Source organism: Bactrocera tryoni, chromosome 4, assembly GCF_016617805.1.
Source record: "Bactrocera tryoni isolate S06 chromosome 4, CSIRO_BtryS06_freeze2, whole genome shotgun sequence".
In the NCBI taxonomy this organism is placed as follows: domain Eukaryota; kingdom Metazoa; phylum Arthropoda; class Insecta; order Diptera; family Tephritidae; genus Bactrocera; species Bactrocera tryoni.
In genome coordinates, this window is record NC_052502.1 from 25,977,680 (window position 1) to 26,004,061 (window position 26,382).

General features: G+C 35.9%; 2 protein-coding genes across 3 annotated transcripts in view; one reads left to right on the top strand and one right to left on the bottom strand.

The window, feature by feature from the left end:
* Nucleotides 1–26,382, top strand: part of LOC120776057 (potassium voltage-gated channel protein Shaker) — a 444,773-nt gene that overhangs the window by 74,275 nt on the left and 344,116 nt on the right. Inside the window, exons 1-3 of one of the 2 annotated variants that reach the window (XM_040106519.1) lie at nt 21,721–21,831; nt 21,972–22,498; nt 22,801–22,839. The exons of the other annotated variant lie outside the window; for it this stretch is intronic. Of the exons in view, the coding sequence (XP_039962453.1) occupies nt 22,443–22,498; nt 22,801–22,839 (95 nt within the window). The 5' untranslated portion in view covers nt 21,721–21,831; nt 21,972–22,442. Of the gene's footprint in view, nt 1–21,720; nt 21,832–21,971; nt 22,499–22,800; nt 22,840–26,382 lie in introns of those variants that run through there. 2 annotated transcript variants of the gene reach the window in all.
* On the bottom strand, nt 621–1,653 carry LOC120776060 (serine protease SP24D-like). The gene is made up of 2 exons (XM_040106526.1): nt 1,308–1,653; nt 621–1,240 (listed from the first exon to the last, which is right to left on the bottom strand). Exons 1-2 carry the CDS (start codon nt 1,616–1,618, stop codon nt 712–714), a joined length of 840 nt encoding a protein of 279 aa, XP_039962460.1. The 5' UTR covers nt 1,619–1,653; the 3' UTR covers nt 621–711.

Genomic DNA, 26,382 nt, shown 5'->3' on the forward strand with positions numbered 1-26,382 from the left:
TGGCAGACGCATTCCTAAGACATTTACCTGGAGAGCTTCCCTACTTAATCATCCTGGTTAATAAAAATATTGATTCAAAATACCTCAAAACTAGTTTTGTAAACGAGGTCCATGAGTTCCGAAATATAAGAAAATCCGGATAAATCTTCCTTAATCGATCATATGCCTTAAGTCTAATATATAAACCTGATAAGTTGAATTATTTCGCTATTAGATAGACCTCAGTTTTTCAGTGGAGAATAATAATGATAAAATTTTAGTTCGCTATCCGCCAAGTAACTTCCACATTCATCATAAGGTAAGTATTGTGGTCTTTCGGAATACATTCCAATCGGATAATATCGAGTACGTACTTCTGCAACTACATATATTCATAGATACATAACATGCTCTGCACAAGATCTGAACAAGAACTCTTATGTTTCATCCTAAGACTAGAAGCGCACAGATACTGGCAGTTTCCTAACAATACAACTGAAAAGAAATTTGGCTTATCAAAAATAAACCATAAGAGTTTAGACTCCTATCTCTCCATCGAATAGAGTAATAAATCGACTCTTATAAGTGCATGAACTCCACACCCCGATCTTACTAGATTCACATACAAAAATTTTTGCTCATCATCTGTAATTAATATTTTATTATTATTTTGCTTTGTATATGTATGTCACAACGGTTAGTCAATTCTTTAGATTTCGTTAACTCCTGAACTCATGGCAAATCAGAGTTTTGGCGCACCCAATTGCGGAATGATGGAATCTTCGCATAACCATCGGGATAACTGGAGCCACAACCATTAACAATATAGTTGCTCACACCAACCAACTTACCATTGTAGACCGCTGGACCACCAGAGTCACCATAGCAGGCACCATTGCCTATAGTGTGCGACAAGCAGAGTGTCGTCGGGTCGACATCGCTAATGAAACGTCTACAGTTGGCATAGGTGAGGCTACGCAAAGTATTGTATTTAAGACGTGACGGCAATTCGCCACTAGTACGCACACGGCCAAAACCGGAGATGGTAATAGCTGAATTATTGGGCGGCTCAACAGTAGCCAACGATATTGCCTTAATGCGACTATTGAAGGAGAGTTTCGTACTTAGACGAAGGAGCGCAATGTCGTATATGTAATTACGATATTGAGGATGAACTATGGTCTGGGCGACGCTCACGTATACTCCGCCTGTGTAGAGTTGCGAAGAACCAGCGCGCACCGTGAAGAAAGAAGCCGGATAACTAGAAAGCGAGAAGAAACAAATAAATACCGTGTACATTGAAATTATTTGATGGGCTTTACACCTACTTGATGCCAGGCTTACTGGTTACACAATGCGCCGCCGTCACCACGTAACTGGCACTAATGATAGAACCACCGCAAATAAAATCGCCATTTATATATAATGATATTTGGTGGGGAAATTGACCGTCGGCTGCGTATTGGCCGCCAACAATGCGGGAGGTGGGTACATCGTCCACTGGTTCCAAGTCCTCAACATGAACCTTATTTAAAACATCCGTAGTTGCTGGATTTGTTGGTGTAGACGTGGCCAAAACCAAAAGTCCACAACTAAGTAGTAACTGTGTTACCAAACTAACGCTATTAGGACTGCCCATTTCTCTCGCTTTTGTCTTTTAACCCAACTGTAGGTAAAAGAACACTGAGCAGTTAAAGGGCCGTGCCTCTACTTAAATACCTATTGGAAATTTTGTGGAGCTCTTTCGCGCTGATTACCCATGTAATTAGCTGCACTTTTTTTACTTTTTTTGGAAATTTTTTATAACTTTATTTACTCTGAGAAAAAGTCCCTTTTATCAAATTTTCACCAAACCTCGAAGTGATTAAGGTTGACGCTAACTTTACCGGTGATTGTCATTGTTTGATTAGCTCGACTGCAATTGATAAGCCTTTTGACGGTAATCAGTTGTTACGTTGAGCCAAACCGTACGGGTCTTCGACATATAGTCATTAGCTGCAATTAGAAAGCTTGAGTAAGTTTTATTTGCTTTGTGAAGAATTATATAAAAAACGTTTTATTTGTCAGAACTTGTAAATATATTTAAAAAGTTGCTTGGTAGTCGTTTTATATACTTACATATTTTATAACGGTTTATTTATGCCTCAACGCCCTAGGGATGACAAATTTCCGAGATCACTCAATATATGAATAACTAAACCACTCCGTAGTGATCCAATTGGGATATGGCCTAGACAGTGAATAGTCAAAATAAAAGAGTTTCTTTAACAAAACTGACTTACGAAGCAGTGCTCGAAAACACGAAATTAAAAGAGCTGATCAAATGATATCTATCTGAAGTATAAAAAATCTCTAAACAATTAGCTGTCTCAAAGAACTCTACTAAAACTTGGTACAGTTGCTAATTTCTAGGGAACAAAAATCGTTGTGAAGTTAGTCGAAAAAACAATGGATAAAAGAGTACAAAAAGGTTCAGTGCATTGCATATTTATTATTATCGGTCCATATAAAAATTACTGTTTCAATATACGTTCATGAGGTTCGAGCGGGAGTAACCTCTGCAGAAATGAAACTTTTATAAACGATCTCTCTCAAATTATTAACAATGAACTGAGATTTAGTTTTTTTCCATCTGAACACCTGCGTCCAAATTTGCTGCGAATTTCTGGATAATCCCCCAGTTTGCTTCACTCTCCAGCATGAAGGTGTTAAATTGTCTGCGGTTAGTAGGCCAACCAGGTATTTTACGGCGGTGCGTTCTCGTTGCCATTGAATGCATAATAAGTTATATGTGTTCAGCGTCGTTGTATAGGCATAACGGCTCTTCGACTTTTTTCATCCTGTGGAGGTACGTTTTGAAGCATCCGTGACCGGATAACAGCTGGGTTGTCGACTTCTTCAAATTTACGGCTTGTCCATAAGTGTAGGTCTTTTATTAGTCTGACTGGCCATCTGCCACGACTCTCGTTCTCCGATCGTCGTCGTCATGTTGTTTTTGTATCTTTCTTTATTTGTTCTATTGCGCTCATTGTTATTTTCGAATGTTTTCCCTAGCTCCCATAGCTTTTTGCTTTCGTATGTCAGATAATCTATTGGGGTATTACCGTTTATAACTAATCTCATCGCCTGACACTGTTCGGTAGGCTGATACAACTCGGAAGGCTGTGGTGCGGTGTACTCTGGCCTTACGCCGGTATTCCTTTTTAAGCAATCGCATTTCTACCCAGAAGGTCTGGGGTTAAGTCTTACGTTTTAGGTAGTCGTTTGCATACTCATTTCGAGGGGTATATGTTTATTTGTTGGCTGTAGTAGATTTTTTTTTCGTAGCGAGCTGGGTGTTGTGTGATTCAAGCCATGCTTGCATCCGTATCTAAGTTACTAAGATCCACCGCTCCACAGCTTTGATGTATCGGGGCTTTTAAAGTTTTCTTCGAGAACATCGACCATATCCATCCATCGTGCGCTGCTGAAGGCGTTTCGGATATCTAAAACAGCCAGCAACACTATTTTTTGAATTTATGTCATCAACGCTGTGCGGTTTCTTCACTTTCAATAACGTATTTTATAGCTCCTAGAGTTGATCTGCCGATTCTAAAGACGTGTTGTCTAGGGGAGAGTCCTCCAGATTCGTTCGTCTTAGAGTCTGGATTTAAGTAGCCTTTCATAAATCTTTCCCTTACTGACTAGCATCAACCCTTGCTTTTTCCAGGATTCAGGGAATATTCCGGCTTCGAGACAGGCGTTGTACAAATTCAGTAGTAATGTAGGTCGCTCTGAAGCGATTATTTTGAGGATTTCTGCTGGGATCGCGTCCGGGCCGGGTGATTTTTTGGTCTAGAGCTTGCTAGTTGCAGCTCTTCGGAGTAAACTTGTGGATTCTTGGGCAGATCTTAGAGTCTAGTCTGGATCGAGGTTGAAATCATTGTGCAAGACAACTGTCATGTCATTAGTCCAGCCGAATAGTCGACTGGAAGACTTAGCACTTAATCCGAAAACCTATATCATCTGCTATTAAAATATTAAATATATCGTTAGAATGGTGTGAGAATAATGATCTACACTTAAAATCCCCTTAATTCCCCAGCAATTTTTAGCATATATACGAACTTAACATCAAATTAGTTTACAATTTGTAGTAGTTGTAAAACAAAAATAGTTCGCTTGCCGTTTTATAACTCGATTAGCTTTAGAATACTCTCTGCGGTCGGATACTGAACTCAGGTAACGAGAGATCTCTTATGAAACACTTATTTGCCTCGGTGTGTACGATTGCTTAGCTGCATTTCAGCAAGTCTCTTCTTTTTTATCCGAAAAGAGGACTGGTATTCCAATTAGTTTTGACCAGAAGGAGCTGCTCACATTTTGCTCAACAATATTATCAACCGCCTTAGTATTATTTTTTTGGTCTGTACTTACAATAGTAGGATGTGTGAAAACTGTTTCGTTTGTCTACCTTGTTTTTTCTACCTTTCCATTTTTCAATTCTCTCTCCCTATTCCTCTCCCTCTTCTTCCCTCTCTACTTCCTCTCTCCCTATAATTATCTCTCTCTATCTTTCTCTCTTTCACTATAAATTGTTTTTTGACCTCGAACATTTTTTTATTGACTCAGAGGCCTGCATTTATCGAAACGTCTGTGTGAAACTCATTGCAAATTTCGTAACTTTCTCCACTGCCCTCGTAAGTTACTTTGTAGCAGTTACTGATATCTATTTATGACACAGTTTCTTATCTAGTGTCAGCAAAATTAACATGCGGCAAATATATTTACTTAAATTTATTTGAGTCAAACGTTTTACGGCGAGTAATTCGCAGAAGTCAAGTACACAAGTTCATAAACACTTGCCCACCATCGAGTAGTTATTTGTGCCAATTGAAGAAGAAAACAGCAGAGATCAGTTGCCTACAGCAATAAATTTGGACGCAGCCATTAGTCGCTTTAAATGTGCACATTCCCTGCCCCTCCTTACGTCTTCGATTGTTTTATGTGTGATTTCCTCTATTACAATATAAAACATACATACATATATACATATATTCACTGCAGTGCTGCTTAAATTTCATTCGTAAATCACCGGCTCTCGCCGCCCTCAGCTGAGTTTCGGTGAACTCGTGCGATTTTTTGGCAGCATCGCATGTTTTTCACTTCACTTCAAATCACTTTTTAACTAAATGCCGTTATTTTTGTAAGGTATATATGTATTTGTGTTATTATAGTTTAAGTGTAGTGCTGACAATCACTGCTAAAATCACAGAGATCAGCAGACAAATTCTTGTCAACAACCACGTGAAGGCTACCGTTGTAACAAGAGGGGTCGGCGGGACGCTTTACACTGGCCTTAGGTATTATTTGAGTTGAATATCTTGATAAACTGAGTAATTGGCTGGCTTATTATCGATTTGACCCTTCGTTTCTATGAAGCCGTTTTATTTCACTTTGCTTTTGGTTGCCAAGCAATTTTATAATGGCTTTTCGAAGTTCATTTGAATTATGCTTGCACTTTATTTTAACGTTTCCAAATAAAAATGCATTTGCATGTTCCATATTCAAAACTTTCGTTGTAAGTTCGTTCAAATTTGATTTTCAAAAATGTATTTATTTATTTATTTTGACAACGGTATGTTTGGTCCGTATGTAGTGGCTGAAATTCTAAAATTTTCACTAATATTTTTCAGCTTATGCTAACGACGTAGTCTACGAGAAGCGGCTTAACCGCCTAGTCAAGTAAAACTGAAATACTTTTATTTACCAGAAGGTATAAGATCACAGACGTTCCTCTGCCCTCATTCGTAGGTTGACGTCTTTAACCAGTAGATAAGGTGAAACACCTAGTGCTTATAGTTGAAAGAAAGTTTTCATGGAAGCCAAACACAAAGAAGACAAATGTTTCCTTATATTGCTGGAGAAGCTACATGAAAAAGGTGTGGACTCTCACCAAAAGTTGTGTTTTGGCTCTACGAAACCGTACTGAAGCCAATTATGTTCTTCTTTACTTTAAGCTACCGGACCACTGCAGTGGTTTTCAGACTGATATATAGTACTGCTAAAGTGGAGCCTCTTTCAGGTAGTTGAGCATTCACTCCGACAGAAGAAGAGCAATACCAGCGCTGAGATCGCTAACTATGCACTCAAAGCTAGTCAGGGAGTGTCCTTCTTTACCTGAAAGTCCATCATATCATTACTCAGCATTTTGAACATCTCTCCAGTATTCCCTTCGGCGAACCGGGAGACATAGCCGAACGTATACATATATTGTATTATTTAGGATCTTATTATTTATTATTTAGGAGTTTCAAGGAACGAAATTGACCGACGTTTTAGGCTGTCCAAGTAAGATCCCTGCTGGAAGCGTTCTCTTAACCTAACTCGTTTTATTGAAGAAACTATGAACGAAAATATGTACTGCTCAGCTAGGCGGCAGGAGAATGCTTTAATTAAAAAACGTGTGCAATCGGTTACTATTTTCTACTTTGGCGTAAACCTCACGAGGAATCAATGCAGTATGCGACGGTGCATTATAGTGGTGCAAAAATCAAGAGTTGTTGTCCCATAATTTCTGTATTTCTCGTTGACAGTTTGACCAGTTGGAAGGAAATCGGAATGCACCACACTTCGATAATCGAAGAAAACGGTCATTATAACCTGACCTGCTTTGCCGGATTTTTTCAGCTTCGGTTCACCTTTTCCACGATATCATTAATCGTCTATTTCCTGGTGGTACGCATAGATTCAAGACTCATTGCCAATAAAAATACGTTTCATGACATTCTGGTAGTCGGAAAGCATTGTTTTACTGACGTTAACGCGACGCATTTTTTGAAAATATTTAGTGATTTTGGAGCCAATAGTGCTTTCACTTTTCTTAGACCCGGATTATCTTTCATAATAGGTTGATCTGATCCTTCCGATATTCCAACGGTGCCAGCAAGATATCTGACTGTTAATCGTCGATTCTCAAGCACCAATTCCTTTATTTTATTGAAGTGTTGATCATCAGTTGAAGTTGATGGTCGTCTTGGATGTGGTTTGTCGTCAACGCGTTCTCAACCGCTTTGAATAACATATACCACTCAAAAACATATCGTACAAATCACCGAAATACAAGCATGTACTAAACAATAATGATTATTTTAATGTGACGATTGTTACAGATCTCCTCTTATACTTCCTGAAGTGAGGATTTTCAATTGAGTTACACCTATCAAGTAAGCCAAAATAAATTAGACCTATGTAGTCTGAGTTTTCTTTTCCAATCCAGACTCGACTGCAGAAGCTTTTCTGTCTGTCATTATAGAAAAATATTTCGAATTATTGTTATGTATACCGCCAGCCTTGAAAATTCCAATCATCATCTCGGTTTCAGATCCTCAGTGTATGTACTATATAGTTAGGTTACAGATTTGCACGCAATATCGATAGTGGATTGTGTGATTCTAATATCATTAACTCGAATAAGGAGCTAGAAAACCATACAAGGACATCAGAAATGAAATCGGAAGAGATTCTTAACACAATATATAAGTATCTTAATATACACAATATAAGTATATTGATGATATTTGACTTCATAAAATTGATAACCGATGCAATGTCTTAACATTACTCAGAGATAGTCACAAAATATTTTCATTAACCATTCTTGTGCGACATTTCGCGAAACACAAACAGTGCCGAAAAATCGTATAAGATGCCTTGCTAAACCCTAGCCGCTCTATATCAATTGCTTCTATGATAATTTCGGTAGTCAAATTCCATCTATCAAACACTCCGCTTTACTAATAATATGCCCAACACATCTATAGTCTGTTTGAGTCAAAATTGTTTGCTTTTTGGGCATACCTTTGGATGACTATGGTCGCGGTAACTAAACTTTGCACTACACGAAGTCGAAGCAACCGCCACAACAAATATATAGTATAGTAAAGAAAAGTCCATTATTTTGTCAATAGATGGATTTAGTAATTATCTCGCGTCATATAGCAGCTGCTGGGTTACGCTATGTTGACTGAAAATGTGAATAATATTGGCAAAATAATGGAAATTGATTTCGTGTTTGGGAAAATGTGCTTGGCGGGATTGGCAGGGAATCGTCTACTAGAGCTATTCTTCTACAGCCAAAGTCTTAGTTCACATCTGTCAACAATTGGACCGTTTGAAGAATGAATCGGTCAGATTTTTTGGTTGTCCAAAAGCAGAGAAATTATGCTCCATCAAGACAACGACGGGCTACGCACATAGATAATATATAGCCAGAGGCTTCGGAAGCGTGGTTGGGATAATCTTATGCATTCTTCTTAAAGGCCTGGCATCAAGTCAAAACTACCTGTTCATGTCTATGACGAGTCATTTTGTTGCAGAAAAATTCGACTCAAATTCTAGTCTAGGCCCAACGAAAGTTCCAAGTGCATAACTAGATTTATATATGCCACATTATATGAAAATTTCCAATTCCTAATAATTTGTATTAATAACTAGAATCTTTCGAAATCATTCCGTTATAATTTTATTAGAAAATTTCATTTCAAGCGAACAATCAAATTTAAATTTTCGCCGAAATCCATAAAACTTGCAACAACATATTGGTCCATACTCTCTAGTATTTATAGTTTGCGTTCGTGTATGTGTATGGGTGTAAATAAGTGTTTAACATTTGCTGATGTATGTTATTGTTTAAAACGTCAATGATATTGTTGTAGAAACATGCTCCGAATAGATCGTACGCAAATTATTTACGACCAATTAAAAATCGAAATAAATCGCGGCGCTCTGAGACTTGTAATCAAAACAGATAAAAATAAAGCATTTTAAAATCAAACATTGCGTATATTTGTACCGTTATATTTAGCATTGATTTGTATATAAAGCGATAGACAGTTTGAATCAAACAGAAAACAATTTGGGAAGGTCACTCGGCAGATGGGAGCAGATTGTATATAATTATCGAAGATATCCTATGAAGATTACTGGCGATGAAATGAAACCTCTGTTAAGATTCCACTGCAGAAACTTCTAAATTCTCTGAGAAAGTGCGTTAAATATAAATCAGGTTTTTATAAATCTTTTGGTACTTAACCAAAACCAAACTGAAGTGAGCTTATTTATCGAATTTATTTTCGAAGTAACTTTTAGTTTCGATACTTATCTCTTCTTTGTCACTAAATTTGGGGACCGTCGGTGAATGTTTTTCACAGTTATCTTTTCATTGTCTTTAAATTTAGGAACTCTTGGTGAATGAGGAAACTATAATAATACATTTTCCAAGAGTTTTTGCCGATTTAAGACATCTGTCGATTTTAAGCTTGCATGGCTCTGCATAGAGCTTTTGAGAACAGAAATATTCTTGTAAATATCTCCACTCCTTCATTTATTATCTTAAACATCTTAATCTGATCAACATCTTTTTACGCTACTGCCAATACATTTATTCGATTATAAGTTATTTTCATTTGAAAGAGTTCATTGCCATCGGTGTTCATATCAAGAACTTCTTTCGAACGCTTGGATCTCGGTACGAGTATTCGGCTAGAGCTCGTTAATCAATCGAAGAATTTTGGCATAAAAACAAGCTCTCAAAACCAAAAAGGGCGTTAAACCTGGAGATCTTGTTGACTACTCTACCATTTGACCCGGACTGGTCCCAGCTGGGGCTATAAGAGTTTGAATAATTAGATTAAGCGTTGGCAGACCTACTTGTGACAACGGACTATTGAATTGCAGGCAATCCCTATCTTACGGCTTCAATTAGTACCTTGACTTCCCCAGTCTTTTAGAGAGATAGACCTAACCTAGAAAATCCATATCAATAATGTGATAGCAACCATTGGTTGGTTGGTTGAAAAGGGAGATGCCTGAGCGCTGGACATCAGGCAGCCGCACGTAGCTTCTCATTAGGCCTACTCTGCTTTCGGGTGGTAACCAATACAAGCGTTATCCAGCAACTCAGGTGATTCGATAAAAACCAAATTATTTTCCACCCCAGCTGCCTAATGTCTGTTAAGTAGGAGTAGGAGTATTGAGTATCGTGGAATATTTACTTTCTCATCTGGCTGAAGGTCATAGAAGCAGCATAGGATAGATAAGGTCCAGCGTCTCATCATCCTCCGCGCTTGTTCTATATTCCGCCGAATTCGCTTTTCATTTTCTGAAGATGGGTTCTTAAGGGTAGATGCTCTGTTTGGATCCTTATAACATTACTAAGCTTAATTTTGCTTAGCAGTAGGAGCTTTTTGGTCTGCCCACTCCAAAATAACTTTGTGTTATGCCCTGGGTTGATTGTGTTCCATGACCTAAGATATTCATCTATGGTCGATTGATTCAAGCAACTCTTGAAGGAGCTACATGGCGTGGGACAGCTAAATGGAATTGTGTCTCCAGCCACCCCCGAGCGGAAGATTGAACCAATGGTTCTGGAATCAACAGTTCCAACGGCGAAATCGTTAAATTAAATATGTCTTATATTTTCTGAGTTGTTGTCATCGTGTATAAAATAACAGGAATTTTTCTTGAAACGTACAAGCCCAAAAATAGATTAATTCAAAATGCTCAAGCGAAATTGATTGCAATATCTACTCAGCCTCGCATGAATTTGATGGAATAATTACTATAATTACTGCGGACAGGAAAATCCCTGTCGCGTCTATAAAATACGTATATTTATACACAAAATATTCTATGGATCGGCATGTGCGTTGGTATGTAGATGCTGTCTTCGCGCTCTACGCGTTCACACTATGGCGGCCACTCTCCATGGCCGATCGCCACTCAAGCGGCAAACAAGAAATTATGATGGCAGTAAAGAGAAATTTTCTACAAAAAAAAAACCCAAATTACGAGGAAATCAAGAGCAGCTGCCAGTAGTTGGATAGACAGATCAGCAGCAATTTGTTGTTTTCACACACTGCCACCAACAACCACAGCATTTAATAATACTCAGAAAATTATGTTTTTTTTGTTTTGTTTGGCTTGTAACAAAAAAGAAAGCAACAAGAATTTTGAGTGGAGAACTCGCGAGCGATCGCGGTTGAGGTCGACTTGTTTGGCCGGATCGGTTGGCCGAGAATATCCAAAGGAAGCGCTCCCTAGTAATCAATTTGGTGTGTGCGCGTGACGACAGCGAGCGGCTAGCGTATTTAGCGAACGTGCAAGTGGCGGGCGTTGTGCGTGCGAAACGCACACTCACACACACAACACATACTTTTCGTGTGACAAACAGTTTTTTACGAAAATAGCGGCGCTGGTGAAATTTTCGAAAATTATTTTCATATTCCGTTCGGAGGAAATAAATCAACTTTCGGGAAAGTCGGCAAGCGACGTGTGCTGTCGTAGTGAAAGTGCAGGTTGTTACTTATAAATAACAACAAAATAAATAAAAAAATATTTGATTATAAAAAGTAGTGTTGAAACTATTTATTAATATTTCGTATATATTTTTAAACATTTTTATTAATAAAATTAATGACGCCGCCTTCGCAGTATGAAAAGTAAATCGAAAATAAATTGTTGACGAAGTGTTGTTGCGCCGATCATCAACCGTTGGGCGTTTAGCAAGACACGAGTAGCTAGATGAGCGGTGTACTGTGTAGTCGTCTGCCGCGTCTGCGGCCATAAATTCCAAAATGTATGCCAAAAAAACTTGTGATTTTAAAATTTAAAGAGCTGTTTGTCGCTAAAGTGTCACCCAAAATTGTCTGCCTGCCTACAAATTTACTCACATACCGATAAGTGTAGCTGTAATTTTTTTCTGTTTGTTAATGGTTGTGCATGCAGGCAGTGACAACAAAACTGTGTTGTATGCAAATTTGTGCACTACTTAAGTACTCGGTTACTATCATCTACCGGTTAATTGTGAGGCATGTAGTGAATAGTGACAGCGATGGAAATGAGTTGACGGATAATTAAGAGAGGACTTTATTTATAAAAAATGGTCCAATTAAAATCTTAGCGTGTAATCTTGGCGGATTTAAGTGAGAAAATATATGAAAAGTTTCAAAAATGCCAAGCTGATTGTGAAGACTCACACCCAATGAAAACGGCAGAATAATTTCTCAAAAAGTTGACCATTTTATTCTTTAGACTTTTTTTCTTGACAGTTTACTTTTAGGGACGCTTTAGCCTCATAGGTATTCTATTTGGAGTAGTTGCTTATTTTCATTGTTCAAAAGTATAGAAAAAATATTTTAAAATAGTGTTGGAAAATTGCATAAAGAAATGTCTGAAGAACCTACATCGTTAAATTCAAAATACATTAAAAAAAAATATTTTTTAAAATTTTCAGTTTTAATTTTGTAAAATTTATTAATTTCAACTTTCCTTAAAAATAAAATTATTACAATAATAAATCAATAATTATTAAATGTATAAAAAAAAACAAGTAAGGAAGGGCTCAATTCGGGCGCGACCGAACATTTTATAGTCTTGCAACTTGCAGGAATCAAAGCCAGGGGAAATACCTTAAGATGTAAAACGGTAACCGATGCTATGGTTACCAATGCCAATTTAATATATAAACGTACATATACTATATATAACTCATGCACTGCCCGACATGTTTGCCATAATGTTTGTTCGGAAAACGAAAATCATTACATATGACATAGAAATATAAAAAGAATGCTACTTACTAAATTTTGTCGAAATCGGTAATGGGTTTCCTGAGCTATGCGATTACAGAAAATACCGGTATCACGACGATCGTCCAATTTTCACACCGGTTCCTATAAAGCTCTTTTATACCATCTCGGAGCTTAAATTGAATGTCTCTGGCGAATTTAGTTATTGACTTATCGCGCTTTAAGTAGTTGTTAACAGTACCGTTATATGGGAGGTGATCAGGGTTATCTTTCAATTTCATCCATTTGACACTGTCGGTAGGAATCCTCATAATATTTTTGCTAAGCAGATATGGGCGTTGTAGCTTTAGTGGTTTAGAATATATGTATGTACCTTAAATCTACCAGAGGCTACGCCCACTTTCGAAAAATTTTGAACACAGGTGTTCTACTGCAATCACCTGTACAATATTACAGTTCTATAGCTTAATTGAGTGCTAAGTTATAGCACTTCATATGCTGTCGGTTTATGGCGATTTGTGGGCGTGGCAGTGGTCCGATTACGCTCATCTACGAACTCCAATTTTTTTGTACCAAGGAACGGACATGCCAAGTTGCATCAAGATATCTCAATTTTATTCAAGTTAAAGCTTCCACAGATGGGCAGACAGACTGTCAACCAGATTTCAACATTCTCATCCTCATTATATATATATATATATATATATATATATATATATACAATTATATCTATCTCGTTTAGTTTTAGGAGATACGTACAATCGGTAGGTTAACAAAACTATAATATGTGCCCTGTAGCAATTATTTATAAATGTTGCCACAGTATAAATAAAAATAATATAATATAAAAAATTTAAAGAAAAAATTAACGGTAATAAGTAATAATTATTAATTAATTATTTGTAATTGGAAAGAAATTAATTATAAAAAAGTTGGACTATTTTTCTAAAACAAGTATTAGGAATTAATTATTAAATTTCAAGGCCATTATAATTTTTTTAATAAAATTCCGAAAGTGTTTGAAATTAAATACTATTACTTCTTTATATACTTAAATGTGTCTGTAATAAAAAATATGTGATTATAAAAAAATATTATAAATTCAAGAAAAAAAATTTTTTTTGAATAATTGCATAAATAAAAAGAGGATCAAAGTTTCATGTAGAAAACAACACCTCCATAAAATAAAAAAATATACATATATCTGTATATATATAAAATAAATTAAATATATTGAATAATATTTTGATTCATAAAATTTTAGTTACTGCTTCTAAACAAAAAAAAATATTTTGATACGTTTTTGATCATGAATATTGAATTAAATTACTAAAGTGCTGAAAGTGAAGTATATAAATTATTTATAAATAGTGCGAAAAAGATATTCTCATCTATATATATTCTGATCTATATATATATATTTTAAAGTGAAACGTAAATAAATTTCTAGTGTAATAAACTAAAATAAAATATTGGAAAAGAAAATAAACATTTTCCAAATCAAATAAACCCAAAGTGTACTAACTTAAAGTAGAAATTCAACAATTTACAAAATAAACAACTGCAACACTGTTGCGTTCCACTTTGAGCTGCAACAATCCACCAACGCGCCCAGCGCCGAGTGCCGAGTGCCGAATCGATCAGCTTTACAGCAAGTACTTAATTACACAATTAGCAGCCAAGGCCAATGCTGGCTGGCCTTCCCATGGCAATTTTCGGCTAGCAACAACAAAAAGGAGCACGATCAGAACAACAACATAGCTAAAAATAAATTTTGTAATTACATGAAATTTATTGCATTTACAAGAATTCACAGTTCATTAAAAATTTTTACGATAATTCCAGCCATATATTGTACATAAATAAACATAAGTAAACTCTAGCAAGTTTCAATGCAATGTACGTATGTATGTGTTCAGTGGAGAGCTCGTTAAGCAGATTTTGTAAAATAATTTCAAAATATTTTTAATAAATTCATGCGATACTTTAAAAAATTCTAAAAATATCGCATGTATACATACAGACACCTTTGAATGTAAATAATACAGGCAACGCATCAGTTGACCGTTATTGCATTTGTATTTGTATATAACAACATTTTTGTGTTTCTGTGTTTGTGTTTTTGTGTGTATAATTTGTTGTAGAATTCTACTTGCATCCTGTAGTTACACACATATACATATACACATATATATATGTATTTGTGATTTAGTAGTGTGCGTGTAAATAACTTCGATTGTGGAGCGCCTGTAAATGGGAATGCATGCATGGCCTACGTCTCGACGCACGGCAGCTTAACACAAGCGCCCAGGTAATTTTTCAGAAACCATATATATATATTTGTACTAAAAAAATCTATAAATGTATATATCTACTCTTACTGTATGTTAATTCTTTATTATAATAGTATTTCTATTTTAGCATAATTATTTGAAAATATTTATAAAATGATATATTCAAAAAAACCAAACTCAAATTTAATTTAATATAAGCCAGTGCCCGTCTCTAGAAACTGAAACACTCAAGACACAGATCACATTTTTCGGATATCGTTTCCCAATTATTAATCTGATTCTCTCTTTTCGTCCCAGAAAGATATAATTCGTGAATAGATTCGACAGTGAGGTGCTTATAGGTATTATTCTTTTGTGGAGTTTCTTCAATATTATTTTACTTATGTGTATAAATAGATAACACTTGGCTTTTTCGACAACTTTCAGCTCTGGTGTTTATGGGGTTACATAGGTTTTATCGCCTAAAAAACAGCTTCTTTCAACAATTTTTTTCTCACATAAAAAATTAAATATTTTTTTCGAATTTTTTTAAGTTACAAACATACACTATTAACAAAAACTTTAATTTCCAACTTGGACCAAGGAAAAAAACTGAAAATTGAATTACTAAAAAAGGAAAATTTCACGATATTTTTTTTCAAACAGTTGTAGTCGAAAAAATATACTTCGTCCAAGTCTTTAAGAATTGTATCTCAAAGTCTTGTGTAAAATTTCACGAAGATCGGTTGAGAAGGTCACGAGAAACCAACTTCAAAAACAAAGTTTCGAGGAAAACACATTTAGAGACGGCAAACTTAGCCCTATCTAGCTTCGAGCCCACAAGTTCTCAAGGCTGTATCTCCGAAACTATTACCCGGATCAACTTGAAAATTTAGGACAAAATCAAAGCTGCTACCATTGTCTACATGGTAGTCATGAGTGAATCGCGATCTTGAGCTCGAAGTCTGCAGTAATTACCTCTTTATTTATTATTTCATTAATTTAATTTTACTTAATTGAAGCCTTATTTTTTTGGTATGAATAACATTAGATATGGGTATTTATGGTTAAGAACTTTTTAAAAAATGGGCGCGGCCACGTCCTGTAATAAGTTTTAAGTATATATCGCCTAAACCGTTCACTCTATAACAACTAAATTTGCGGAAGGAAAATATCTTTGGTACCCCTACTCACCTTGTGAAAGTAGTAGGACTTGGCATACAATCCCGCCCATTCCCCATATAACGGTGTTGCTAAAAACTACTAAACGACAAATTTATAACTAAATGCGCCAGATACTTAAAATTTTACATTCGACGTGGTGCGAAATGGCGTTATGGGATATCAGTTCTAGACGATAGGCGTGGCACCCCCGACATTTAGGTTAAAGTTCGAGACCTACTTGACCAATCTCAAAACATTCGTTAGGAATATCATTCTGACATTTCTGCCTTACAGTGGGAAAACGGGCAAAGGCAAACAAAATAACGTTTATTTATCTTCTTCTTCTTTATGGCGTAGATACCGTTTACGTGGTTATAGCCGAATTTACACCGGCACTCCAGTCCTTCCTTCTTTTCGCTGTTGGGCGCCAGTTCGAGATACCAAAAGTCGCCAGGCCCTTCTCCACCTGGTTTTTCCAACGGAATTGAAGTCTTTCTCTTCCTCTGCTTCCGCCGGCGAACACTGAAGCTTCAACAGCTGGAATGTTGTCTTCCATCCAGACAACATGGCCTAGCCAGCGCCGCCGCCTGGCTGATTTGCTGAACTATGTCAATGTCGTCGTATTTCTCATACAGCTTATCGTTCCATGGAATGCGATATTCGTTCCATAGATCTTTCGCAGAACCTTTCTCTCGAAAACTCGTAACGTCAACTCATCAGGTGTTGTCAACGTCCATGCGTCTGCACTTTATAACAGGACGGGGACGATGAATGGCTTGTAGGATTTGGTCTTTGTTGGTCGAGAGAGGACTTTATTTTTCAATTGCCTACTCAGTCCGAAGTAGCACCTGTTGGCATGAGTTATGCTGCAAGGTATTTTGAGGCTGACATTATTGTTGGTATTAATATTGGTTCCAAAATTATCTAATACTTCGAAGTTATGATTGTCAACAGTGACGTGGGAGGCAACGACGTGCAATGACTTTGTTTGATTGTTTTTATCTTGCTTTTCATCGGTCAGTTTAAATGGCTGCTTTATGCTAAAGTTGTTCGATCGATATAATATTTTTGTAGATTATAATGTTGACTTGACTGATAGTATCTGCCGAGTCTCGTGAAAAAGTTTTCCAGACAAAGTTTCGTGGTCAATTTGTATGGTAACCATGTGCTATAGTGGTTCGTTGACGGCGATTCAAAAACAGAGAGACTAAATCGTGTGCGGACAGATCAACAAACTGACGGATATACATATAAATAGATAAAAAAAGTCTTTGGCTTTTCCTTCTGTGTGTTACATACTTCGTGGTGAGCTCAATGTACTCTGCTCTAAGTATGAAAATAATATTAGAAGGCTTTTGCTGTGATAAAGATGATTATTTTAGAGGCAATTTCACTACACCGCCCTGAACCTCAATCCCATGACTTTTTTCGCCAACATCTTATTGGTTAACACATGTTCCAAAATATTTGTATTTATAAAGAAAGACACTACAACACATAGTTTTGACTCACTTTGTTAGTTCAAATGAGGCATGACCCTGTGTTGGCGCAATAATATGCTAAAGCAGCTTGAAATTGAAAAGAGTACAAGGGTGTGCAAATAACTAACTGTGAGAAGAACAAAATGTAAGCAGTTCGTATAATGTATAATAATAATATTTGCATATAACAATGTACGGCATTTTTCGCCAATGAAACTGCTGCGCACACACAGCTTGCTTTAATTATAACAATTAAGTTTAATGATGCTCATATCGGAATATCAACTATTGGCCCATTAAACGATATGTAAACAGAAACAGTGGAAAAACTCATAAAAATACGCGAAGCGCACACAAAACAAAAAGAAATGCAAAAGCAAAAAAAATAACAAAAAACAATGGCATATAAAAAACGTGCCTTCAAAATATTTCCAGTGAGTGGAAAATTGCTAAATATATAGACAATGTACAACTATACATATAAACATGTATGGAGGGGGTCTTACGGACTTAGACCACGTCAACTACAAGGCGGTTGGCAATGAATTGCTACAGCGTACCGTTGAGGCGACCAAAATGCTTATAGTAAATATATGAGGTACAATTTTGTTATCTTTGTTGTTGTTGTTGTTTTTAGTTTTGCGGATTTGTTTTTATTGCTACCTGAAAATAGCAAACTAAGAATTGAAAAAAAATTAAATTTTTTTGTTTTTGCTTTTGTTGTTGTTATATGTTTTTTTTATTATTTTTCTTGCAACTGTGTTGTATTATATTTGTTTTTGTTTTCTATTGAATAACAAAGGCAAGATGTTGAATGTTGCAAAACATGTGTCAATACGAAAATGACCGAACAAAAACGAAAAAAGCAAACGAAAGGCAGAGCGCGTTGTTTTAAGCATTTATTATTGAGTGTGTTGCTGTTGTTTGTTTAGTTGTTTATGTTGAGCGGTTAATTTGAATATACTATAAGCTTGCCAATTGTTTGCTCTTGCGTTTGCTGCATTGACTGTGTGTCTATGTGGCTGATTAGCTGGCCCCTTAGTCGGTCGGTTGGTTTGCTGTGCAGTTATTGGCACTTAAATAGGGACGGGAGCGGTTTAGAGCGCCGAGAAGCCCATGGATAGGAAATTGAAATTACAATTATGTTCATACTTAAAATTTTTGCTGTACTCTGAGTTGTATGGAATTGAAAGATAGATATCCATATCAATATTATAAATATGGGTCGAAGTTGTCACAGAAAAATTGCACTTTTTTCTCCCGTTTCCACAACAGTGGGGTGAGTCTACGTAACCGGAACGGACCCGGGTTTTTTTCCGGCCAAGTACTGTCAACTTGGCAGATTGCTGCCCCTACAGCAAAAACAACAACAACCACGTTTTTCTTCGCCTAATCTTTAAAAGTGGTCTTTCATAGTAAACTTTTGCTACCGTTTTGCTCTTCCGCAGTTAAGCGATGTATGTATATCTCTCATAGTTGGTTCCAGAAAGCGTTAACTGTATACTTTCACTCCGACAGAATGAACTTCGGAGCAAGTTCTGCAGATAAAACCCAATATTTTTACTATTTCTTGATTTGCAATTTGTACTAGTTGATCCTTGATTCGTTGACAATCTCGACAGGTTGAGAAACTCCTTGTAATTACGCTGAAACTACGTAGAACTCCGCTCTGGGATGGTCTCACTGTTGAGCACCACCAAACTCGTGGCCACTATTTCATGATCCTCACGGTCTTTTGACATACATACTATCTTACTACAGCGCACTTTCAGTGGACCGTTTGACATTTTTTATATAGTCTCGTCATCAAAATGTACTAGTTGATCTGGGATTCGGGTCAAACTAAGCACTTATGGGATTTGCCTCGAAAATCTGCACAACCGAGCTTGGTTCTGACATATTCCGCTTAACTTAGCTCTTGATTTAGTTTATGTTTTAGATATTTGAAACTTTCTTATTTAATTGTTATATATCTTTTCAATCTGAGATATACGATGGTTTCTTCAGTTAAAATGTGTTTCAGTTGCGAAAATAGCTGTGTTCGAATCGCGATGAGCCAGCGCAAACGGGGGTCTTTTTTTATAGTAGGATTAAGCGTTGAAAGCCGGAGTGTGGGTCTTTAATCCGCTAAACCTAACCTACTCTCAAATTATATCCCTCCCATGGGGCCACCGGATTAAGTATTACTTCTTGGGAGAGAGGAAGACTTTAAGTCTTATCTCTTATACGGACGGACGGATGGTTAATATACTGTATATGTTTTAGTTTTGCAATAACCAAAGCTGACGCTTCGCTGACAAAAAAAAAATATTTTATTTGTTTTACTCAAGTAACCAGGAGTTCCCTAAATATTAATTTGGAGTCCAATATTACTCCTAGATACTTCAGTTGCGGCTGTGAAATAATGTCGCATTCCTCTATGGCGAGTGGGCTATTCTGAATTGACGGTCATTGAGCTGCTCAATGTTGGCAACGCCAGGCTTTATATGAAGTTTTTGAGTAATTGGTTCTATGGGGGCTAAGTGTTATACATAGTTGCCTGACTTTCCTTATTTTCACTGTCCATAAACATATATATGTTAGACAGCAGTTTTGGGAAATTAGGTGCCTTTAGCTCTTTGATTAAAGGCAGGATGCCGGAAAATAAAATCTGTCCGATCTCGTGGATTCTCACAAATGATTAATAAAATAATAAATTGAATTTAGATATCTCGAAAACCGACTCAGAAATTTTTATTACCTGTCATTTTGATAATCCCTCGAAGTTTATAGTCCTCAAAATAGCTCACTTGAAACCGGTTTAAGGTGCATAGTCTCTTAGGCAAAGTTGTTTAGAATAATTCGTAGACCATTTTTCGCACATACGAATTTATGGGTAAAAAAATCCAACCGTTCTACTGGCTATGGTTGTTGAAAAAATCCCCTCAAGATAATCTTTTGAAAATCGACCTACGCATTTTTTTGCCAATATCGACAAGGATTTTCATGAAAGAGGCATTAAATATTTACCTTAAAATCACAAGTAATGGTTAGGTTTTTCCTAGACATCATATACGATTCAAAGGTTATAATACGAAGAGTTTGGGGAGTAATAATCAAGAGACTGAAATGATATTTTCAAGTATCTTGCCGTATTGCCCTATAGAAAGGCATTGCTGATGACTTTCTTGGGGAAAAGGAGTGATCTATACATTTTTTTGAGTAAGTTATACTAACCATACATTCTAATTGTTACACAAATTATTCTAGAGCCTTTCCTAGCAAAGTATTTCAGTAGCTGAGGAGAGAAGTGCCCCACCGTCCAGTAGATTATGTTACGAAAACGCTTAAGCGAGGAAACGCAAAAATAAATATAGGGTGCTTCAGTTGCTGTATATATGAACCATCGAATCATATGTTTGGTTTAGACACCAAATGTCTTCTAATATATTGGAAAACAGAATTTCTATTCCAATATGACTTTTCGCCGTTGCCTTATTTTAAAGCAAATGCAACTGCTCTTCTCTACGTGCCCAGTCCACGCTTTATTTTCTATTTCTTTGTCACATTTACTAATTACCTCAGAGTCAAGGCTTGCAACAGTGCGGCAGTGGCGTGGCTAACGCACCTTCCATCAGCATTGCTATACTCTTAATGCTTGAAAGTGGCATAAAGCATTTAAAATTGTATTCTTTGTTACAAATTGAGGAGCTGGGGGTAAAAGAACTGCACGCCGCCACTGTCTCATTGCAATGGACAGCTAAGTGTGGCAAAGCTTAAAATTAAATTAGTTCAGCGCAACAAGAAGAAGGAAGTGTAACACGTTTAAAGCATATATGAGCGCTTGTTGGCTGCTTATCAGCATTTTTGTTGTACGCGAAATGTTGCATTTGCAACAAACAACGGTGTGTGTTGCGTTAGAAGTATATTTTATTTCATGTATGTGTGGTGAATGTGTGCGTATGAACAAAAGCCGTTTCGCAATCATATTTCCGATATGTGAAAAAATCATAAATTTGCAACTTTTGTCAGTGGCAAGTTGCCGTGTGTGAAATAGCGTGCGCGTGTGCGGCTCAGTGTGATTGTGTAATCGTTGAAAAGCAAAAAAAAGTATCGAAAGGAACAAAAAAGGTGAAAAATAGAAATAAAGTCAGCTTAAAGTTTGGAAAATAGCATAGAAAAGTTTCAAATTAAGCTTACAACAACAAAAAATAATTTTATTAAAAAAAAATTAAAATTAAAAATAAATAAATAAAATAAATGTAATAAAAATTTCTGAAAAAGTGCAGTTGAGAGCAAATACTCGCGCAAAAAGGAAAAAAATTAAAAAAAAAATCCGAATCAAAACTCCTGCGCTGCTTCCAAATTAAAATGTAGCGCTTAAAAGTATGTAAGCAAGCACCTGCACTTTACACTTGCCACCTAAATTCACACATACACAAGCACACATGATTTTTTCTTAACACACACACACACATACACACATGTTCACCGTTTTACATCCACCCAAAATCTGACTTCTCTAGGCGCTCTAATCTATAACTGTGATTTTTCTGTGGTCCATCAAATTTTGGCCTTACAACTTGCCACACCCACTACTTGTCTACGCCCACGCATTACACGCACTCCACCTACTTACGCTTCTACTCCACTCTTGCTTACTTACTCATACACACACGAACGCGCGTGCCGTGTCTGCATGTCTGCCACACGCACACTTACACAACCATACGCATGTATGTGCAACATCTAACGGTATACGGTTGTGCCTGCAACGGCCGCCGTCCACACCAACATCCACGACAACGCCAAACATCGTTAAATGCCGTTAACGCCGCTATTGGAATCATAATTACCAATTACTGCCAACAATATAATTACTTCGATTACAACGATTACTCCATTACTCATCGGCTGTCGTTTGCTGTTGCTTTTGTTGGCGCTATCGGTGCGCCTCGCCAGTGCAGGCATCCTTCCAGTGTAGCGTTTCATCGAGAATGCAATCGGCACAGAATGTGCGCTCGCCTGCCGAGATGCGGCACAAGAAGAAGAGGTAGGCGGCTCTAGGCGTGGCTGTTTTGTAGGAAGCAGTACTATAGCTTGGCTGTTATTTTAATTCTATTTAATTTTTTTAGTATTTTTTACATTATTTTTTAAGTAGCTTTTTTTTGTTGCATTCTTTAAAGTTTGTGGAAATTTTTATTAAAGTTAAGTTTTAAAAATTCTAATTATAACTTTTCTCTATTTCGGGTGGTGTTGCTTTCTTTGATCACTTAAATCTCCGTTCTCGATTCCTGTGCTTAAAATTTTCTCCGCTCTCACGTTTACCTGATATTTCCTCAAAAACCTATACAGGCAGAAGGAGTTTGTCATGCAGGATGGCATAAAAATGATGTAAATATACCTTTTGATATGTTTAATATATTTACAAAAATTATATTATATGTAATCTTTTAAAACAAAATTGCTGATGGCTAGCTTAAGCTTTATTTTATTAATTTACCTGACATACATACATATACTCGTATTATATGGCTGCTAACCAGACATTGAGAAAACGGAAAAAAGATAATCTATTTTTTAATTCGTAATAGACCTTGAGCTGTATAAATAAAACAAAAACAAAACTTTTGACAATAAATTTTGAAATTCTGTAAATAATATGCATACGTATATGTGTATGTATATATTTTTTTAAACTGGGTGGCAACGTAAAGTATTTTTTAATAATCTAGTTCATAGCTCGTTCGTAAATATCGCGAAAATTTTGTTTATACTGTTATTAGAAACTTACCATTTATAAATTTTATAAAGGTGGCAACGCTGCTTTACTTTAAACCTGATTGGAACTTAATAAATAAATTATAAATAAAGCAGTATAAAGGCTCATAATTGGAAATGTATAGTTGTATATTTATTTTGATGGAAAATAAAATCTTAGTTAAGTGGCAACTCTTGGAATATTTTTTTTGTAAATTTCAAGTTGACTTATAGTAATTATTTTTGAAGAACGAATTACTAGTTTAATATTTATTTTGAAGAAATTTTATTTAAAGTTAGGTGGCAACTCCATACGTTTTGTTGTTGTAAATTTTACGTGACCTTAAATTAAAAAAAAATTTTAAACCGAATTCCTAGTTTAATATTTATTTTGAATGGAATTTAATTTACAGTTAGGTGGCAACTCTTTGATTTTTTTTGTTTAAATTTTCCGTGGCCTTAAATTAAAAGTATTTAAAAGCGAGTTCCTAGTTGAATACTTAGTTATTCAAATTTAAATTAAAGTGAGGTGACAGCTGTTTGATGATATTTTGTAGTACATTTCAAGGTCTGTACCTTAAAATAAATATCTTAAAAAAGAGTTTCTGGTTCTATCTATATTTTTATTGTTATTGAATTTTTTGTAAGCGGCATCTCTCTGAATTTTTTTGCTGTAAATTTCCTGTGGTCTTCAATTAAAATTTTTTAAACACGAATTCCTAGTTCAATATTAATTTTGAATGAAATTTAATTTATAGTTAGGTGGCAACTCTTTGAATCTTTTTGTAGTACATTTCATGGTATCTTAAAATAAATATGTTAAAAACGAGTTTCTGGATGAATGTCTACTTTTAATGTAATTTAATTTTTTGTTAGGTGGCAACTCTTTGTTTTTTTGCTGTAAATTACTCGTTGCTTCTAATAAAAAATTTTAAAAACGAACTGCTGTTAAATATTCATTTTGAATGAAATATAATTTATAGTTCGGTGGCAACCCCTTGAATTTTTTTGCTGTAAATTTCATTTAAGATATTAATTAAAAAAAAAAAATTGTTATATAGCTATTTTTTGACCAAGTGGTAACTTCTTAATTTGATTTTTATATACTCATTATGATTTTGTTTGCATAAATTTTTAATTTGTAATATACATACACTAAAAGTTTTACTGGTTTTCAAGTAAGAAAACATACATATTTGCGATTTTTCTGTACGATTTACATAAAAGTTCGATTTTCTAATGCTATCCTGATTATACAACTTTCGGTGGTCTACATTAAAATGATCTTATAAATTCGATTATCTACACTAATGTTAAGAGAGGTTCGCTCTTACCAAAAATAACTTTGTCATTTTAATCTCTCGCCAAGTTTATCATAATGTTGAGGATTTTTAGATATTTAAATTGGACCCTAAAAATTTATCTGGACCAATCTTGGCTTTATCGTTTCGACGCTCCCAGATAGTATAACCATTAGCGGAGTTCATTGCCTTAAGCTCGTTAATGTTCCTAAGGTTGCTAGCGTACATTGTGCTTAAAAAAATTTATAAAAACTAAATAAAGACGATCTTATAAAAACCTTTTCTATTTCATTTCTCTGAACTTTAACTCAAAACCTCACTTAATAAAATTTAAAACTGCATCACTGCTTATTAAGTATTGAACTAGCGTACGAAATAAGCAGTACTTGTGCCAATAAATACTCCCTTTGACTAACTCAAATATCAAACCAAAAGAAGCTGCTTATTTCGTTAATACGTAAATTATTAAAGCTGCGGAAAGTCACTACGGAAATGGCAACCACAGCCTGGTACTAATTGCCGTCATTAGTGGTGTAATTATGCCACCATCTGTCGGTACTGAATTAAGCATTCGCGCAGGGCAGGGCTTGATGGGCGTTAAGAGGAAAAATCATTTTGTAGTACTAAAGTGGAATTGCAGTAATTATTTTTGCCAACAAAAGCGTCATAAAGTCAGAAGTTAAATATTATTATTTAATGGCTAATAATATTTGGGTTTAGTTTTTGTGGTAGTGTTTGGACGAATTAGAGTATGACCTAGAATTTATTGTAACGAATTTTCAAAATTTGCTTTGGTTTCTTCCTTCTTTCTTCCTTTTCGACACTCTGTTTACCGTATGTTTGTATGTATTAAGAATAGTTTTCAAAAATTCTTTTAGAAATATGTAATGTAGATGCTAATCACTCGCGTTCTTTTAGAACTAACTATGACACGAGTTCTTATGCGTAAATCCACAGCTTATCACTCTGCTATCTCTGTAATGCCAACGCGGCATTTTCGTAACAGAGGTGGAAGGATGACTGGCATGTGGAAAGTTTTCGACGGCTTCACGACTTTCGTTGAATGCTTTGTGCCACTTAAAACACTCTCAAAACACTCCTTCTATATTTTCAACGGTTCCGTAGCCGTGATTCCATTGGAAATACAAAACTTAAAGTAAACTCGTTACTAAATATTTTTCATGGTAAAAATTGCCAGACAGTCTCTTCGCGTCATACGTCCGAATAGTATTTTTCTGAATAGTCTTCTAGAGCTTCTTTGATTTAGTTTATATCTCCACAATCCCGTCAAAACGGTGTTTCAGCATTGGTTTGCTGAATAGCCGAAAGTCGCGCTTAGCCAACTCAGGCGAATGCGATGATTGCGGAACGATATCCCCTCGTCGGTATATGGGCAGAGAAGGAGCCGCCAGAGTTCGGTTTGGTGACTCCATAATCTAAGAGATTCGGTATGAAGTCAAAGTCTATGAGGATATCCCAGTGCTCAGATAGTGTTCTTTTAAGAACCCAGATTGTCTGAGTCTGAACTTTCGCAGCCATGCGCCTTCTGATGATGTTCATGGGCACTATGTGCAAGATGGCGTTTAGTGCCTGGTTGGAGTGGACCTTAGTGCACCACACATGCCATGTTGATGACCACCGCCTGTTGAAAGATCTCGAGTTTTTTTGCAAGTGTGGTCTTGATTCCGTGGTAAAATGCTATGGTGTCGTAGACTGATGTCACTGATAGACATCGAACTGTAAACGAGCATAAAAATCTTTTCCAAAAAATATAACAATTCGGTTTATTAGCGCAGTTTAAGTGGAACAGTCCGGTTCAAATATGATCAGATGGTAAACTCAATAGAGTTTAGCTTTACATTTTGAGAGATCCAAT